Source organism: Typopeltis vanoorti, chromosome 24, assembly GCF_054136105.1.
Source record: "Typopeltis vanoorti isolate ZY-2024b chromosome 24, IOZ_Tvanoo_1.0, whole genome shotgun sequence".
In the NCBI taxonomy this organism is placed as follows: Eukaryota; Metazoa; Arthropoda; class Arachnida; order Uropygi; family Thelyphonidae; genus Typopeltis; species Typopeltis vanoorti.
This window is the reverse complement of record NC_143572.1, coordinates 33,232,385-33,253,085: the sequence shown is the minus strand read 5'-3', so window position 1 is coordinate 33,253,085 and position 20,701 is coordinate 33,232,385. Positions and strand designations below refer to the sequence as shown.

The following is a 20,701-nucleotide window of genomic DNA, read 5'->3' as shown; positions in this document are numbered from 1 at the left end:
TTATTCATTTCTGTAATCATCACACTAAAGAAATTGTGCTCTGATATAAACACAAACGATATATTTACAGGTTCTTCGGGAAGGAGAAAGATTTAAGTATTGACATTTCACATACAGAAGGGTAACAAAATTCAGGTTCATACCTCTTAATTCTCTGCTATTTTCTTGGAGACGCCTAACTTCCATTTCCAGTCGCATTCGAATAGCTTTTTCTAACTTCTCTCGCTTTTCTGATGATCTCACAAGATCCTCATGAGCTTGATGAACTTTCTGAATTTCTATTTCAAACTGTAACAGTAATATAATGAATGTGAGAAACATTTTTTTTAAAATTAAAGTTTTTTTTTTTATAATTTCTAATTCAGAAACAATATGTATAAAATAAGACGAAATAAATGTAAAATTTTAAAGCATTTAAGTACAGATATTAAAGAAACAGTATAAATAAATACATCACAATTATGGACTGACGATTAAAAAATAAACACCCAGCAAAACAGATAATGTGGGACGTAAATAGTCGGAATATTAGAAAAATTGGAGAAGAGGTACTCGGTATAACATCAGGAAAGGGGGCCGCCTGAGGATCAGAAGGCATGGTGGTGGAATGAGGAGGTGCAGTTGGAGATCAGGGAAAAGAAAGAGGCAAAGAAAAAATGGGACATGACTGGAACCAGAGCCGACAAGGAGGCATATAGATTGGCAAAGAAAAGTGCAATGAGAGCTGTGGCAAGGGCAGTTGAAGAGGTTTATGAAGTACTGGAGAGAAAAAGGTGGTGAAGCTAAGTTGTTGAGAATAGCGAAAGCTAGAGATAAGGCCTCAAAAGACATTACATCAGTCAAGCAGGTAAAGGACACCACAGGAGTAGTACTACAAGAGGAGGACAAAATCAGATGAAGATGGAAAGAATATTTTTATAATCTACTAAATGAGGAGAATCCAAGAGAGAGGTGAGAGGATGGAGAGGATCGGTGCAGGACATAAGCAGAGAGGAAGCGTATTGGGCACTGAGAAAAACAAAGAATGGAAAGGCTGTGGGAGCGGACCAGATACCTGGAGAAGTGTGAAGAAGCTTGGGCAGCGAGGGCATAGACATGTTATGGGATCTGATGAGGAAAATAGCCCAACAGGAAAAGATACCAGAGGGATGGAGGAAAAGCATTCTCGTCCCAATCTACAAGGGAAAAGGAGATGTTCAAGATTGTGGCAACTATACAGGGATCAAACTGATGTCACACACACATCAGTTTGATCCCTTTCCCAGATATGGGAAAGAGTAATTGAAGGAAGGATACAGTGGGAAACAAAAATTGGCGAGGAGCAGTTTGGATTTATGCCAGGAAGAGGGACAACGGATGCAATATTTGTGCTAAGGCGATTGATGGAGAAATATAGGGAGATGCAGGTGGAGCTGCATATGATGTTTATAGACCTGGAAAAGGCGTATGACAGAGTGGCCAGACAGGAGGTATGGAGGTGTATGAGGAAGAAGGGGGTCTTGGAAAAGTACTCGAGGTTGGTGAAGGAGATGTATGAGGGAGCGAAAACTGAGGTCAGGTCTAGTGTTGGCATGACAGAGGGGGTTCCCCATTGTTGTAGGGCTCCATCAGGGATCAGCTCTGAGCCCCTACCTCTTTGATCTGGTCATGGATGTACTAGTGGAGGACGTTAAGAAGGAGGCGTCATGGAACGTGATGTTTGCCAATGATATTGTTCTCTGCAAATCATCTCGAGAGAAGCTTGAAAAGACCCTTGAAGAGTGGAGAAAGGTATTGGAGGAGAGAGGCATGAAAATTAACCAGGTAAAGACCGAATATATGTTAACGGGGAGTGACGAGGATATGATCATACGACTCCAGGGTGAAAGGTTAACTTCAGGGAAGAAATTCAAGTACCTCGGGTCAGTGATCAAGAGGAATGGTGACCTGGATGAGGAAATACAGCACCGAATAACATGCGGCTGGATGAACTGGAGGAAGATGAGGGTCCTGTGCGACAAGAGAGTGAGTTGTAAGATGAAAGGAAAGCTGTATAAGATGGTGATGAGGCCATCTTATACAACTTTCCTTTTCTTTGGGGTGGTTCGGTCATGTAGAGAGGAGTATGTTGGTAAACGAGTGCAGCGTATGGAGGTGGAGGGAAGGATGAAAAGAGGCAGGCCCAAACTCAGATGGAGGGATAAGGTGGCAGAGGATCTTAGGGAGAAAGGATGGAGTCGGGAAGATGCCCTGGACCAGAGAATCTGGAAGAAGAAGATTAAAGATGGGAACACCGACCCCCGTTTAACACAGGATAAGGCATAGCGAAAGAAGAAGAAAACAGATAATGTAAATGATAAAATTATAAACAATGGAAGAATTAGGAATTAGCCTAAAAGAAACAAATTAAAAATAACAAAAAAAAGCACTAGAAGATAACCTAAGTGCACAGTCATATAAATACAGAGAAAAATTGTATTCCTACACCGCTGTGTAGGAATACAATTTTCTCACTAAATTGTATTCCTACACAATTTAGTGAGAAACTCAGCAAAGGGATAAAAATGAGCAATAAGTCATATTTATAAAAAAGGGCAATAAACAAGACCTAAAAAATTAGAAGCATAAGCACTCTGAATTCCTGTTAAAAACGTACAGTAGAATATTAAATAAACTTATAAAATATAAATTTTATTTTAAAAGCAGAATGTTTTTTTTTTTTTTTTTTTTTTTAGAAAAAGGCCATTCACATCTTTCTTTCTGAAAATATTAACAGAAAAAAAAAGAAACGTGCAACCCAGAAACACATTACATTTATGGATTTCGAAAAAGCATTAGAAAAAGTAAATATTTTTATATGTGAGAACAGGGGTCAGCAAATTAAGGATTGAAGGGTAGATTTGGTTGGCTGCCTATGAGTAGAGGATGATTTTAAATGAATTTTGTGACAGAATCATGAAACTTAATTTAGTAGTCATTGAATAATGTTAATGTGATGCAGCTATGCCTATTTGTTTGCATATCATCTACAGCCACTTTAGCGCTACATGTGTAAGGCAGTGACTGCATGTTACACTTTGGTCACTGTGTGCTGTTCTTACTGTGCTATCTCTATAGTGTTTTAAGCACCATGCACTTCTTAGTCATATATATCACAAGTTTATTTACATTGGTGAATGTGTATTTTCAAATTCCATAGCCTGGAATAGATATCTTTTAAGATGAAGATATAAAAATGAGCAACTGACATTGATTATTTGGTACAATAACTTCGAATCCCAATTAAATATAATTGTCACAAAAAAGAATTCCATACTTCTCACTAATTTTCCAAAAATCTGTTTTGCATGCAGTCATATTCTGTATTCTTAATTGTACATTTTTTCTGTTAGAAAACAAAATTTACACATTTTTTATTATCTTATACATAAGTACATGATAATCTCAATTTTACCTCTTGGTCTATGAAGCATACAATATTCATTATCCAGCACTTCAAAAAGTTTGCAGATCCCTGTATTATAACATAACAGAACTATGAAATATCATCCCTGAGAGAAGTAAAGAGATAGACAGAAATGTCCCCTAATCTGCAATGTGATTTAAATTGCCCTTTTAAAAATACTCCTTTGCAGATGACAAGGTGATAATCAATTGAAAAGATTTCAAATAGAATTTCAATTAAAAATTATTAAAACAGCATTAAAAACAGCAGCTTTTGATGATGTCAAGATCCAACTAGAAGTAAAATAGTAACAAGTTTGGAAGAAGGTATTCTTTTACTCTCCTAAAAGAGTCACTTTAGAGAGTACGGGAGTGAAAAACCCAAGGCACCTGATGCTGGACTAAGTCTTATTTCATTCAATATGCATCTGTTATCTGGTCTCTTCTTTCTCCTTCCCTCCAATTCCAATGTTAGAGTATTCAAGGGCTAAGGGTGAATCTTTCCTATTTTACTTTTTTTTCATCTTTTACAGTGGGGGATGCCTTATCTCCCAGGTATTTGTCTTACCTAGTAAGCTAAACACACACAGAGAGGAAGGAAATGGCAAGTCACTTCTGTATATATTTTGCCAAGAAAATCTTATGAAGAGAAGCTTAAGTAATTGTGATATGGTGCTGGAAGATTAGACCCAGATCAGAAGGCATCGAAATGGCTAGGGAAAAGCAGTAGAGAGAAACTTCCAATGGAATTAACAAGAATGACGAAGCAGGATCAAAGCCTTCAGGAAGTTCAACTTCTGATAGTTAAATTCAGAAGATGACTTCTCTGCTTTACTGATTTACATAAAATAAGAACATGATATGTAAGAAACATATATCAAGGAAAACTGGAACTGGTAAAGAAAGAAATGAGAAGAACTTGAGTTAAGATTTTAGGAATCGGTGAACTGAGATGGACAGGAATGGATCACTTTGATACCGATGATTTCATGATGTATTACTCTGGACATGGAAACCTTCGAAGAAATGGAGTAGCATTCATAGAAGAGAACATAGAAAGTACATTTTGGGTTACAACCCAATGTCTGACAAAATAATCCTAATTAGAATATACCCAGTGAATGTTACACTCATACAGGTGCATGCATCCACTACAGATTCGAGTGAAGATGAGGTTGAAGAATTTTACAGTAGATTGCAACAAGAATATACACTATCGATAAAACAGATTTTCTCCTGATATTAGTCGATTGGAATGCAAAGGTGGGAGAAAAGAAGAACAAGGCATTGCTGGAAAATTTGGTTTAGGAGGCAGAAAAAAGAATGTCAGAATTTGTGTTGAAAATAGTTGCTTTATTGCAAACACTTACTTTCAACAACATAAAAGAAGATTGTACATAATTAGATAGATTATACAGAAATCAGATAATTATATTTCAGAAATATAGGAAAGTATTAAAGTTTTTATAATTAATATTTTAGGAATCAGTTTTAATATTTTAGTATATGTTGTCATTTCTGGAAAAATAACATTTATGAGTAACCAACATATAAGCCTATCTACTAGAATTAAGGGCTAAGAAGAAACAAAAGGACAGTATCAGATTTTATTTAAATCATAAATGAAGCATTTAAAATAGAGGTCATAACAGGCCTAAATCCTTGAAATGCAATAATAGTTCTTATGTTTGCATAATTTTCTAAACAGGTGAAAGCACGGCTTAAAGCAGGCATGGGCAACCTTTTCTAGTTCAGGGGCCAAATTATCATTCTGTCTCCCAGTTAAGGGCCAGACCAAATTATTAAATAAAATAAATTAATATTAAATGAATTAAAACAAATTGCTACTTCATATTTCATTTATTTATAATATAATGCCTTGGTATAAAGCTCTACATAAATTTTATAATATAATGAATGACATAACAATTTAATGTGAAGATTGGGCTTGTACTTCAACTACGAGACTCAATATTGATGTTAATATTACTTAAGGATAATCGCATACAATTTTCAAGGTTTTCACCCATTATTCTTGTCCAAATTTCTGATTTATTGTATTTCATCCTAAAAAAAAAACTGTTCACACATATATGTGCTGCCGAAAAGACAAATGATTTTTCTTGAAAAGGCACACAAATTTGTATATTTTTCTTCCACCAAATAAAATTTATAAAAATCCATCAAAGAAATGTTGTTAAATTGTGATTTTAGCACTAAATCTGCCTGAAGCTCAATAAGTTCCATCTGTAAGTTTTCTGGCACATTTATATCAGCATCCATCAAACGAGCAAATATAGCGAATGTGGAGTCAGCAAACGTTGTATCAAATTGCTCTATTAGTGCCTTCAGTTCATCTCCATAACAATTATAAGGGATATTTTTATGAGTTGCTAAAGTAGGAAAATGATAACAATTTTTAGCTCTTATCTAACTTTCCAACAATCTTAGTTTATTACAAAAAGCTTTGACATGTCCATGCAGTTCATGAACCAATTGTCCTTGTTTTTGCAATTTAAGATTCAGTTCGTTTAGGTATCCAGTGACATCTACAAGGAATGCTAAATCACACATGCACTCATCATCTTTTACTTGGTTAATTGTGTTTCCTTTTATGTCCATAAAATCTGCTATGTCATGTCTCAGATCATAAAATCGTTTTAACATTTTACCTTTACTCAACCACCTCACTTCACAATAATAAAACACATCTTCATAATCCGAAAATAGGTCTACTAAATACTCCTTAAATTGGCGGTGATTAAGTGCATGTGACTTAATAAAGTTAATACTGGCTACTACAACTCCTTGAATAAATATTGCTAGTTGTGCTGTATCGGAGGCATCAGTGCTGTCATCCAAAGGAATTGAAAATGCTTCCAATCTAGCAATCTTCTCTTTTAAATTTTTTTTGATATCATCAGCCATAATTTCTATCCGTCGGACAACAGCACGTTTCGACAAACAAATATTCTCGAAGTCTTTTTTCTTTTCAGGACATATTATACTTGCAACATCCAGCAGACTTGCAACATTCTTTGATAAATTCTCCTTCACCAAATGACTTAGAATGCTTAGCGATTTTTTCGCTTACCACAAAGCTGGCTTTGACAATGCTGTGGTGTTGCGTTATTTGCATGTTGAATATTTGCTGCTAGGTATCCAAGTTCTTCTTCAACTTCAGTATTTCATCTTTTCATAGTTGTCTATCAATTTTTGGGTGATCCACATGTCTCAAAGTAAAGCATCTCTTCAAGTTGTATTCTTTGTTGACGTATACGGATTCGTTGCACAGCAAACATAGGCAAACCTTTATTCGGAATAAAATAATAATCCTTTATTTCAAATTAAGCTGATGTCATATGACATCAGCTTAATGTGAGGTAGTAGAACACACCATGTTTTCTCCCACCATGAATCAGACAAACTTTGCTGAAACAGATTAGGGCCAGATCAAAAGAAGTAGAGGGCCGGATCCGGCCAGGGGGGTTGCCCATATGTGGCTTAAAGCATATCTATTATACACAGATTGCAAATTCAGTTAAAGATTATATGACCAATAGTTTATTTCAGATATTAACTTGACAAACTGAATATAAGATATGATAATTAGTTTAACAATGTGGATTTTACTTATGTAAATATTTTATTAGCATAAAATTTTCTGCCCCAGTATCAAGGGCATCTTTAATGACTTTCAAATTAAACTAAAACGTAAAATGGTAGACTCAACAATGAAAATGCAAACTGCATGTGTTAAATTGTGAATGAAGATATCTGGAAATTATAATACTTCATTCACATTTAACATAATCTGCCATAACTTAAGCAAGACTTGTAAATATCATTTGTTGTTAGTCTCCTGCTTATAAATTATTATTCATATAATTGCTTTGAGTGTGTTTATTATTGTTTAATTATATAATTTTGGGATATGTATTAGTAATGAAAGGACTCTCTGTTAAAATGTCATTCAATTTATTTTATTTATTCCTGTGTTAAAATTATAAGAAGCTGTGCATATATATTATAAGAATTTGTATTTATCATATTTAAATGTATTTTATGTGAACTATGGATTTTTTTTTATTTGTTATTTCTGAAAGAGAATGTAAATGTGTGGAATTCTGCTGATGTGATTTGATTGGTTACAGTCGGAGAACTGAGTTGTTTTTAGTTAGCGCGTGCTTAGAACGTGAACGGCTATGTATATGGAAAGAGGCCAGTAGGATGTAAGCTGAACTGGTTAGAACCGGATTTTGGGACAGAAAGGATAAGCATATTTGATTGGAAAACGAAAGTAAAGGGAAGCATTCAGGACAGCAAGGAGTGAAGCACCTGGTAGCAGTAAGGGGATTTGGAAATGCGGTAAATCGATTAAGAAAGGGCCAGGAATTAATAGGCAATTTGGAATATTTCTATGGAATTCTAATATTACGACGAATTCCAAATGTTTTGAGGAAGAATAGTGCAAAGCTGAATTTAATGCATAGAAGAAAATAAGGAATTAGTAGATTACTAAAAATGAGTGCATCAAGACTTGTATAACTCTGTGTCTATAAATTCAGTTATTATAGTGAAGATTTCTTTTGAATAGTGTTACTTCAAAGTGATATTTCAGCATGAAGAAATAAAAGTTAGCTCCACCTAATATATCTTAACATTAGGTTGGAGGCTTAATGGATTTTTTTTTTTTTTTTTTTTTTTTTTTTTTTTACAACACTCAGTTGTAAAAGGATTAAAACAGAATTTAATACTTCCTATATTTCGTCCTAGTCACTAGGACATCTACGAGGATTACAAAAACAACTAATGTAACATTAACACAAATATCATACAATACTAAGCCCAACCACGTGGGTGACACTAAAGTCCTATCTAGGTGGAGCGCCCTCTAAGGGCGGTTGTAGGCGGCCTGGAATGTAAGGTGGGACCTCTGGTGATGAGTGTTTCCCAAATCTTCAGAAGCTTAATGCAACCGTATTTATTAAGAATAGTCTCTCTTTCTTGAATTTGCTGTGGTGGAGCATGGTGGTTTTCTTCCATGATACCCTGTGGGTGGTGTCCAAGACACGGTCAGCCAAGCCTGAATGACCATAGTTGTGTTTACAGATGTAAGACTTGTGTTCCTCCAGGCGGATGGATGCTGATCAGCCTGTCTGTCCAAAGTACGCCAGCTTACAGGAACAGGGTACTTTGTAAACTCCAGGCAGAGAGAGAGAGAGAAGAGGGAGCTGATCTTTCGTAGAACGGATAAGGGTAGAAAGTTTGCAGTGAGGCTTATATGCTGTGTGTAGGTTGTACTTTTTTAGAATCTTGGCTATTTTTTAGGATGTGCCACGGATGTAGGGTATGGTGATGGCATTTTTAAAATCTTGTTGACGAGAAGGACAGGGAATGGGGAGGAACTGATTATTTTTTTGATACTGTGATTGCTGTAGCCATTGGAGAGGAAAGTGCTGTGTATGTGGTTAAGCTCAGTAGTGAGGGCAGTTCCACTGGAACAAAGATTGTGGGCTCTCTTGGTAAGAGTTTTAATAATGCCATATTGTTGAGAGGGGTGGCGGTGAGAAAGTTTGTGAATGTATCTGCCTGTGTGTGTGGGTTTTCTGTATACAGTGAAGGCAAGTGTATCATTAGGCAGGCGTGTAACTAAGGTGTCTAGGAAGGGTAAACAATTGTTCTTTTCCTTTTCCATACTAAACTGGATTCTTGGATGTAGGCTATTGAGATGACTGAGGAAGGAGTCTAACATGTCTGGGCCATGAGGCCAAATAGAGAACACATCATCTACATATCTTAGCCTATAATAAAATTAGTTTAATCCTTTATCCAAGTGTGAGCAAACAAAGTTTGCGCCTGAAAGTATCTTCAGGAGGACTGGGGTAAACTTTCAACATATCTTAGCCAGATAGAAGGTTTGGGTGGGGCTGAGTCTATGGCTCATTTTTCGAAATCTTCCATACAGAAATTGGCAAGAAGGGATAAGAGGGGGGAACCCATGGCAGCCCTCTATCTGCTTGTAGATTTTGTTCTTCCAAGAAAAATACCCAGAGTTAATGGCAAAGGAAAAGAGATCTAAGATGTCAGACGGAAAAACGTTTTCTAAGAGAGATAAGGTGTCAGCTAAGGGAATATTGGTAAACAAAGAGGAGATATCAAAGCTAACCAATATGTCTGCGTTATTCAAGGTTAAATTTCCTATGAGGGCTTTAAAGTGGGTCGAGTTTTTTTATATAGGAAGTGGACCTTCCAGTGAGGAAGGGGGGGGGGGGGGGAGTCAGAGAGTTGGCCAGCTATTTAGACAGTCTGTAGCAAGGTGCATTGGTGGCATCTACTATAGGTCTAATTGGGGAATTGGGTTTGTGGATTTTTGGTAAACCGTATATTCGGGAGGGATGGGAGCGGAAAGATTTAAGTTTTTTCGTGATGTCAGGGGGCCAGGAAGATACTTTTTTAAGTAAGATTTTTAATTTCTTAACTTATGTTTTTGTGGGGTTGGACTTAGTATTGTATGATATTTGTGTTAATGTTATATTAGTTGTTTTTGTAATCCCCATACATGTCCTAGTGACTAGAACAAAATATAGGAAGTATTAAATTCTGTTTTAATTCTTTCTGAGTGTTGTAAAAAAATTCATTAAGCCTCCAATATGATGTCCTCACAGCACTTAAGCCTCTACACACGGTATCTTAACATTAACTGTGGCGTTCTACTAAAAATAGCCGAAGTATGGAGCTTTAAAGTGTTTCCCCCTTGAAATGATAACTGCCTCATAATTAAATTAAGTGTTTGTTAACTAAGAGTGAATTAGAGAATTCTACTTTAAGAATAATTACTGTAAAATTCTGGAACATTGAACTGTGTGAACCATTTTCAATTATTCAGAAGAATATAGAATTGACAGCTGAATGTTTGATGCCTAATATATTATGTTTGTTATGAGTATTTGAACTAAGTCTATGTATAAAGGAATTGAATTATCTCATTGAATAGAGACAAGTTGTGATAACAGTATTTAAGTGTTGAAGAATATGATCTGTAAATTTTAACTTTAATCTTTAAACCAAACCGAGTGGCTACTAGTATCTCAGAGATATTTTGAATATTGTTCAATTAGATTATCTTGCTTAGAAAATTATGCTTAAATGTACATTTTATAACCCTGTATTAAATGTTTATTTTATTGAATTCAATTTGTTGTTTGCCTGATGTTTCTTCATTGCACCGCTCATAAAATTTATTTGAACCTTGCGGAAGCCCTATATGATATTAGTAACCTCAGCCTGTAAAAAAAGATTATATAAATGTAGTTGAAGGTTGATTCCTCTATTTCACTTAGACTAATCTGAATATAGAGTGGCGCAGTATAATAAAATTTCTCTATATTTGGATCAGTAATCAACCAACAATTAAATAAGAAAAAAAATGGATAATTTAAATAAGAATAACGTTCCAACAAAATGGCAGATTCAAAGCCAGGATGTATGCTCCAACACATGTACATGATGTAGCATTGTGGTCTCAATACACTAAGGTTCTAGTAAACTAAGACATTAAAAAAAAATTAAATAGATAAATGAAATAAAAATTAAATTAGTTCTTTACAAGTTCCTGTGTAGCTTAGTGGATGTGATGTTTGCACACCACGGCGATTGACCACACGAAGGAAGACTTGGTTTCAAATCTAGTTGGCAATTAGAGGAAATTTTTCTAAGCCTTTTTTTTTGACCGGTTACCAAGTTAGTCGATCACTGACATGGACAAGCGGCTTTTTTTTTCTCCCGGAAACTCTGGTTTTTCATCCTGTAAAACTGAAGAAAATTGACCATAGAATCTAGACTATCTCAGACATTAAATATATTGTATTAGGGTTAGGGACCATGTGATGGCAGCACTTGTTTAGCCACCTCTTCACTGCATGCTGCTTAATTAATGATAGCCTTAGGCCAGCTATTTGATTGGCTACCAGTGGAGATTGCACTGCTCACTCAGTCTCCAAAAGTTAGATATGGCTAAAATGGGTTCGCCTACTCCCTATACAGGAATAAAAAGGCATTAGTTGATTCTTTACGAGTTCTAGAATTATTTCACATAAGAGGGATAATTTAAGTCAAAGAAGAGATTCTTTGTATAAATGTTCTAAGAGATTATTACTTTTATGGAGAACCTTAATTTTCTTCAAAATGATTTGAAGTCAAGTGATGATATGGAACTTCATCTAGTCTAAATAGCCAGAACTATTGAGAAAATTTTATGTCAATAAAAATATTTACATACGGAAAATCTGTATTATGTTTAATTATTTCAGTTTTGTTTTGTTTTTTTACTGATGCTCTATCAATAAAACTGATGGTGTACAAATGCCCACCATGATATCAGAGAAATATTTTAGAAAATCGATGAAAATCCACGATGATGCATTTGATGTTGCCCACTCATTAAAATTCATGTCTATAGCACAATTCAATATGCTGTGAGTGAACAAAAGATTACAGTCTAGGAAAATCCTGCTCTTTTTTTTTTTTTTTTTTTTAAATGTAACTTCCTCTGTTCAATGAAAGGCTGTAAAAATCTATTGAATATTAGTGTTATGGATAAGCTAAGGATTTTTTTTCTATTTTTATAAATTTTTTGGTATTTTAAAATTCATTTCTTACCTGTCTGGAAACCCTACTCTAGAAACCAAACATGGAACTTTTACAAGCCATTTCAGGCCTCCAATAAGTGTGGAATGTGGTCTCACACTGGGCAATGAAATTTATCTACCATCTAAAAGGCAATCACTTACATCCACGCCCATGGTGGGATTCAAACCTGCAGCCTGTTGGTTGGCAAATGCATACACTAACCACTCAGCCAAACAGGCTGGCTCCAGTCAAGAGAGCATATCTAGTCTATAGAAGAATTCCAACTTACACCTCTAGCCTTTCATGGTACAAACATCTCAACCTCTCCACTGTGAGAAGTTAATAATTATCATAGGAGAGGCTTATCAGAACAGTACCCATAAAAACACTTGTACACAAGTCACAAGCAGAAATGTATATAAGAAAGTGGCTATGAGTGTGTGTGTGTGGGGGGGGAGATAGGTAATCTCTAACTGGATTGCTTTTTCTGGATAGCAACATGCATTTTTAGTTAAGTTTCTTGTGCATCACCATTAACAAACAGTGCAAAGACACAATACTCTAGCCTACTCGCTATTCAAAAATTCTGCAAGAAAAAATAGAGATCAAATAACTTACTTTTTCTAGTTTAGAAACCTTCCTATGACACATATCCAGCTCATTCTTAAGGGCTGCATTTTCTCTTGAGAGAAGTTCTATCATCTGTGTTGTCTGTGAAGATTCATTTTCTGAATCAATATCTGTAGCTGCTCTGCCATGTGTTTTAGGTCTGTAAATATAAAAGTTTTTTAAAAAATTAATGAGTGCAACTAGTTTAATTATTAAGCAGACACACGAAAAAAAAATTAATATAAGTAACTAGTTCCTTTTTTTATGAGGTAATTAAAAAAAATTACCTCAGCATTGAATACCAATATATTTAATGTAAGCTTTCTGGATAATGGTATACAAAGGTTGCTGTAAGTCTGACATATAAAAACTGATCATTCTAAAATCATGAAAAATGACATTCCAATTTTTTTCAATAGCTTTTATTCATTGTCTGATTAGTGAGTACCTACTTAACATATGAAAATTTTCATCCGAGCCCATTATTTGAATTTGATTATTCCACCACCGAATCCCTATTTTAACATAAAAAAACCCTGAAAGCAAACAATTCTAAAATCTGTTTACAGTTTTACCAATTATTTTGACACTGAATCCCCACAGCCTAACACAGAATAAACAACTGATGTCACTCCAAAACATAGTGGAGATTGAATATGACAACTCACTGTAGTTAAATCTAGTTCTTAAAAAGAAAAATAAGTTACATACCAAAAAAGAAAATGCATAAGAAAGTTTTTCAGTAAATCAGAAGAACAAGATAACCAATATGCCTTTCAAAATAGTCAAAAAAGGATATAGAACATTCCTAGCAAGAATGTGATTATTAAGTGCTTTAATAGCAAGAAAAATATAGGGAAATTAAGAAACTATATTCTTGTTTTTATCCATATTATACTATCCAAACTTTGCACATAAGCAGAAACTGTTTACCTACCAAGCACAGCTAATTTCACTATTAAGTGTCCATCTGTATTCATATTCTCTTTCATCATGTATTAAATTATTAATTATTAAATTGATTAACTAAGGAAATAAGAAACTGCGATGAAAACATTGAAACAACTGTGAAAACTACAGAAACATAAACAACGGATAAACACAAAATCACTAGAAGCAGAAATTATAAATACAAAAAAAAAAAAAAAAAAAAAAAACAGAGAAACATGGGATTAACTTCATAGCAAAATTCTAAAAAATATGAATAAGGAGGTAAAAGAAAAAGTGAAACTTGAAATAATCAAAGAGAAAACTTGGCTGGACTTCTTCCAAAACTTATGGCAAGAAAGCATTATATCAGTTTTAGATTCATTACCAACTATATAGTGAAAGAAATAAAAAATCCAGCAAGCAATACAGCAAAGCAAATCAGGAAAATCCCCTGAAGATGATATAAATATAGAATATTAAATATGCAAGCATCTTATTCATCAAAAGACTTAAAATTATTTAACATCTAGCAGCAAGGAAAAGTTCCATAAAGTTGGAATAAGGCAATTATCATTCCAATATATAAAAAGGTGATTGGTGTAACTGTAAAAACTACAGAGGAATAAATCTCCTAAATACTAGTTATAAGTTATATCACAAATATTAACTTCAAAAATTAAATCATAGTAGAAGATAAACTTGGTGAAGAACACAATGGCTTCCAAAAAGGATAATCATTCATTGACTCAGCTTTTACATTAAAAATCTTAATGGAAAAACATTGCTAATTCAACATTGCGTAGCATTTGTAGATTACCAGAAAGCATTTGACAGAGTCTTAAGGAACAAACAGTACCGTACTCAAGAATCTAAACATTTCAGAACAGCTTCTTGCTGTAATAACTAACATGTACTAAAACAACCAAATAGCTTTAAGAATCAATGAAAAGTTACAGAATAGAAATCAATAAAAAGAGGGGTCTGTCATGGATGCCCAATGTCACCACTCTTATTTCATATCTATATATATGAAATGAAACCAGCATTTAAACTTGTGGAACTATACTTAATATGCTTATGTTTGCAGATGACCCAGATAATCATAACAAGAAGTGAAGAGGAACTCCCAAGATCAATATATTCCTTAAACATAATTGCTAAAAAATTTGGAATGCAAATATTAACTGACAAAATAAAAATCATTACTTTTAAAAGACCATCTCCAGTCAGAAGTAAAATCAGGATTAAAAATAAAATTTTAGAACAAATTAACTGCTTCAAATACCTTGGATGTGCTGTATCATATACAAAAGAAGCTGACATTGATATCAAAATTCCAAACTTTCTAAAGATAACAGGAATGATCAATAATATTTTCAAGCCTAACCAAGTTCAAAAGCATATAAGAATAAGTTTATAAAGTTTTGGCAAAACCTTCTCTACTGTACAGAACTGAATTATAGTATAGACCATAAAAAGTGCAGAAGAAAAAAGAATAGAAATGAAATTCCTGCAAAGGACAACAGACTATAATCTGAAAGAAAACAAGAAGCACAGAAATACACAAAGAACTAAAAATATCAGCTGATAAAACATTTCATTAATTGGAAGGTGAGAGGACAGGGGGGGAGGGACATCCATGGAAGTTAATTTTGTGGGCAGTGAAGAATGGGGTAAGATTTTTCTCTCAGAGAACCATGAGAGAATGAAACAGTTTGTTGAAGTAATGAGTGCATCAGAGTAAATGAGTTTAAGACATGGTTGACAGCTAGTATGGGTAATGTATGGCCTCCCTGGAGGTCTATTATTAATAATAACAGAGACAAAGCTGCATGCCACTGGATGGGTCCCCAGGTTGTGGATGGCGGAATGGCCATCAGAGATGGTGGCTAGCTGCGAATAACAAATAAGCAGTTCTGGATGAGAAGTAGCAATACTAACAGATGTGGTGGGTTAGTGGACAACTCCAGTAACTCTATAAAAATGCCACAGAAATCCAATGACACTACTGTGTGTCGAGGCAAGCTTAGGCTACCCTAAGCCTAAACTATATGCTCCTTCTTACATATCTATTAAGCTCTTCAAGGAAGACAGAGGGTTTGTCAGATAAGTGTCGATGTGCTGACAGTAAAGAGAAAATACAACTGAAATCTGATGCCAAAGAACAAGAGTAAAGACTTATGCTGACTCGGACATTGCCTGGTCAAACAAGGTCCATGTTCCCAATTGAGCAATCAGGGTTGGATCGAAAAATCAGCTACTGAAAACAAAAAAATTGAACTCAAGACTGTAAGGGATGGAATATCAATTGGTACATGAAATGTCTGCACACTATGGGCAACTGGAAAATTGCAGTTGCTTCAAGAAGAAATACAGATGTGGCATTTTGGGTATTTCAGAAATGAGATGGACACTGGCAGGAGAAACAAACTGGTCAGGAAACGAAAGTAAGCATGAAGCAGATGTAGGTTTCCTGCTAAGTAACAAGGCCTGTCAGGCAATGATATGATACAAACCAGTCAGTGAAAGGATAATGGTTGCAAGATTCAGTGCCCAACTATTTAATATCATGACCATTCAAGTATATGCATCCACTGTAGAGAGTGAAGATGAAGACATTGAGAGATTTTACAGAGATCTACCACTAGAAATTGATGAGGTGCCGAAGCAGGATATACTCATCATTGAAGGAGACTAGAATGCAAAGATTGGCAGAAATAACACAGAATGGGAAAAGAAATGAATGTGAAGAGATGCTTCTGGAATTTGCCACTGATAATGACCTGATGATTTGCAATACCAAATTCCAACAAAAAGATTGTCATAAATGGACATGGTGCTCCTTCGATGGAAGATATAGGAATATGATCGACCTGATATTAATAGACCAGAAATGGAGAACGTCAGTTCAACAGTACAGATCATTCCAAGGAGCTGATATTGATTTGGACCACAGCTTAGTGGCTGCAAATATAAGACTAAAACTGAAACAGAAGTACAAAGGAAAGTTCCAAAAAGCTAGAGACATCTCAAGACTAAATGAAACCAGATTAAGAACAGCATATCAGGACATACTGGAAACTAAGTTTAAGATCATAAGTGGAAAAAATATATAAATACAAGAGTAGAACAACTGACTACAGTACTAAAAAAAGAGGTAGAGGAAGTAATTCCTGAAAGAGATAAAATCAACAAGAAATGGATAACTGAGGAAACCCTGAAATTGGTACAAGAGAAAAGAGAACAAACTTAAGAGATAATTCAGTGGCAGCAGATGAGTTATACCATCAAAAATGCAATGAAGTACAGAAAGCAGCAAGATCTGATAAAGCCAAATGGTTGGATGATAAATGCAAAATTGAATAGTACTATGGAGAAGACAAAACTAGAGAAGTGTATAAACTTATAAGAAATGTCAATAGGAAGTGGCAAACAAGATCAGTAGCAGTAAAAGATGAAGATGATAAAGTATTGATGGACAAGATATTGCAGTGAATATATTAAAATCAACTAAATAATACTGCGACAGAAGTAGTCAAAGAACTAAAAGCAATCTCTCCACCAGCAGAGATCTTTGAAAATGACAACATAATAGGAGAGATGCCAAAATATAGGGGGAAAATTGGTTGTAAAAGAAATGCAAAGCTATGTAATGAAATATAAAGATCAGGATATGTCCCTGAAGAGGGGGGGGGGGAAATCGGTCTTGTTGTTCTTCATAAGAAAGTCAGTGCTTTAGAATACAATTACAGAACTATTGTACTAATGAGTCATCTTGGCAAAATGCTGTTGAAAATACTTACAGAATACCTGAAAGGTCATGTAAGTAACAAAGCCTGTCAGGCAATGATAGGATACAAACCAGTTAGTGAAAGGATAATGATTACACGATTAAGTACCCAACCATTTATTATCATGACCAATGCACTGATGAGCAAGTTGGATTTCGAAAAGATCGAAGTACAGTGCAACAAATACTCACACTAAGACTAATAGCAGAGAAAGCTCGAAGAAAGAGCAAAAAGATATACTGCTGTTTGCATTTTATGAAAATTATGGATACATAATTTTCATAAAATTCTACTGTTAGAGTAAAACTTTAGTTTATAATAAACCAAAATATACACTTGACGTTTCGACCTTCACATTAAGGTCATCTTCTGGGGTATACATATATATACAAAGAAACAAGCTGCACTACAATCTACATGGCATGCTAAAGTTACTGATCAATCGTTACATCTATTTGCCTGACCAGTGGTGTTTAAAAAAAATCTTACTATAAAGCTAGAGAGTAACATACAGAAAATTAATAAATAAAAATAAAATTACCCATATAAGTATATATAAATTGCAACAACTGGTTGCAATTTATGGACAGTGGCCAATAAAAGATGAAAAATTGCTTAGCATCCTAAAGTTAGGGTTTGTTGGAAACTAAGTGGGCTGAATGTGTGCCATCCAAATTCTTGGGATTTTTAAGCCACCATTATTATTAAGATTAGGGTGGTTGATCAAAATTTCATAGGCTTCTTTAAATTTCTGTTCATACTGAGTTTTTGTATGAAGTAAAAAACAAGTACTTTTCCAATCAATTTGATGTAGGGTGTTAAGAGCATGATCTGAGAGGCCTGCTTCACCAAAATTATTATATTTAGTGTGTCTTTTTTTTTTTTTACAAGTGCAATAGATGCAATAAACTCCACAGTGTGCCAATGAGAGGAGAGGATCTTTAGAGGAGTTTAATATGTTTCTTAATTTTAAAAGTGGCATTAAGATTATAATCATGTAGGATTCTATTAATTTTTTTCTGATAGCCCTTTAATGCATGGGACAGTTATGATTTTATTGTAATCTATATTACTTTTTGATGAAGTTTTATGAAGAATTTTATTAATTAATAGTATTTTTGCTATATCCATTATTTATAAATGTATTGTTAATAATTTTAATTCTTGTTTAAGATCTTGTTCATTAGAGCAAATTGTTATAGCTCTGTTTTTGAGGGTTTCGATGACTCCAAATTTTTGCAAAAGGTGGTGATATGGGTTAGTATGTATATATTGGCCAGTGTGTGTAGGTGTGCGGTAAACAATAAAGGATAGACTGCCTGAGGGAAGACGTGCGACTAGTGTATCCAGGAAAAGGAGCAAATTCTGATTCTCAATTTCAATAAAAAAAATGTATGCGCTCATGTTGTTTGTTCAGGCAGCTAAGGAATGTGTTCAATGCTTGGTGGCCGTGTGGCCAGATAATAAAAACATCGTCAACATATCTAAGCCAAACTGTAGGTTTTAGAGTAAAGAAATCAAGAGCTCTCTGCTCAAAAAGCTTCCATATAAAAATTAGCAATTGGGGGTGGGAGATAGTGGTGAGCCCATGGCCGTAACTTCTTTTTTTGTAGGTAAAATTTATTTTGCCACACGAAGTAACCGGAACGTAGTACGTGGACAAAGAGAGACATAATATCGGACGAAAATTTGTTCTGTAGAAGAAGAATTGCGTCTTTTGTGAAAAGACACAATTCTTATGGGACATTTGTGAAAAGGGCAGAAATGTCAAAACTGACTAATAAATCATCTTTGCTGAGTATTATGTTTTTAATTTTGTTTATGAAGTGTTGTATGTTCTTTATAAGTTGCACGTGTAACTTACCTTATATTGGGGGGACTGGACGTACAATCCCTATCCATAAAAAAGAACACAAACAACACATTAAATATAATAATTTTGGTGAAGCAGGCCTCTCAGTTCACGCTCTTAACACCCTACATCGAAATGATTGGAAAAGTACTTGTTCTTTACATCATACCAAAACTTGGTATGATGTAAAGAACAAGTATAAATGGAAATTTAAAGAAGCCTGTGAAATTTTAATCAACTAACCAAATCTTAATAATAATGGTGGCTTAAAAATCCCAAGAATTTGAATGGTACACATTCAGCCCACTTAGTTTCCAACAAACCCTAACTTTAGGACTCTAAGCAATTTTTCATCTTTTATTGGCCACAGTCCATACCAGTTGTTGCAATTTATATGTATGCTTATATGGGTAATTTTATTTTTATATTTCTGTATGTTACTCTCCAGCTTAAGTTAGCTTTGTAACCTAATACATAACAGGACTCTAGCTTTGATGTAGTGTTGTTTTTTTTAACACCAGAGGTCAGGCAAATAGTTCTAACGATTGATCAGTAACTTTAGCATGCCATGTAGATTATAGTGCAGCTTGTTTCTTTGTGTGTGTGTGTGTGTGTGTGTGTGTGTGTACTCCAGAAGATGACCTTAATGTGAAGGTCGAAACATCAAGTGTATATTTTGGTTTATATAAAACTAAAGTTTTACTCTAACACAGTAGTTGTATTCATAATTTTCATAAAATGTATTCTAATCACCATGTAAGCATGAAGGAAAGGATATACTGCTGTAAAGCTATTGCTGCACCACTGTAAACTATGGCTATCTATTTATGCTGTATTATTTAATTCCTATTCTTGGTTCTATCTCTTACTCTACCTTCCGTGACTCTATATTCTTATACATGAGAGCACTAGAAATTTATTTCTTAAGCTGTACCACCAGGCCTCCTTGTGGTATAAGAACAAGCAGTACTTCCAGTAGGTCCAATCTAACACAAAATCCTCTCTTAATCAATTTACAATTGTGGCTTTCTTTGAGTTCCTTATCTTAACTATCATTTAGTTCCAGGCTCACAGGATCGAGTTTATTTCGAAACAGTGAATTGCGTATTAAAGATCAGGTGGTACTCATTGAATATAAATAAAAAGAATGTTTATTAAATACTAAGACTGAATATACAATACATGCAATAGGGAAATTGCTCTTTGTAATCTCAGTTTCAGTTACACTAAATATGACAACTCTTAAGGCAATTTCCCGCAATTATTCAATAAATTTACAATAATCACCTCAACTTAAATTTCAACTCCTAGTTTAAGCAAAATCATCATAAAATATAACTTCTATAGCAATTCTATAATTTAGCAATATAAACATTGGGGTTCCTTACAATTAACAGTTTAACCTTTTAGCCCAATTACTTCTTAGGAAATAGCTATGCTCTGGTCTACACACTTAACAATTCCA

General features: G+C 34.4%; 1 protein-coding gene across 2 annotated transcripts in view; it reads right to left on the bottom strand.

Moving 5' to 3' along the window:
- LOC150093090 (uncharacterized) overlaps window positions 1-20,701 on the bottom strand; it is a 217,207-nt gene that overhangs the window by 107,993 nt on the left and 88,513 nt on the right. For both annotated transcript variants that reach the window (XM_090413726.1, XM_090413725.1), the window contains exons 4-5: window positions 12,673-12,823; window positions 144-288 (exon numbers count right to left, since the gene is read on the bottom strand). In XM_090413726.1, the coding sequence (XP_090269852.1) occupies window positions 144-288; window positions 12,673-12,823 (296 nt within the window). The remainder of the gene's footprint in view (window positions 1-143; window positions 289-12,672; window positions 12,824-20,701) is intronic.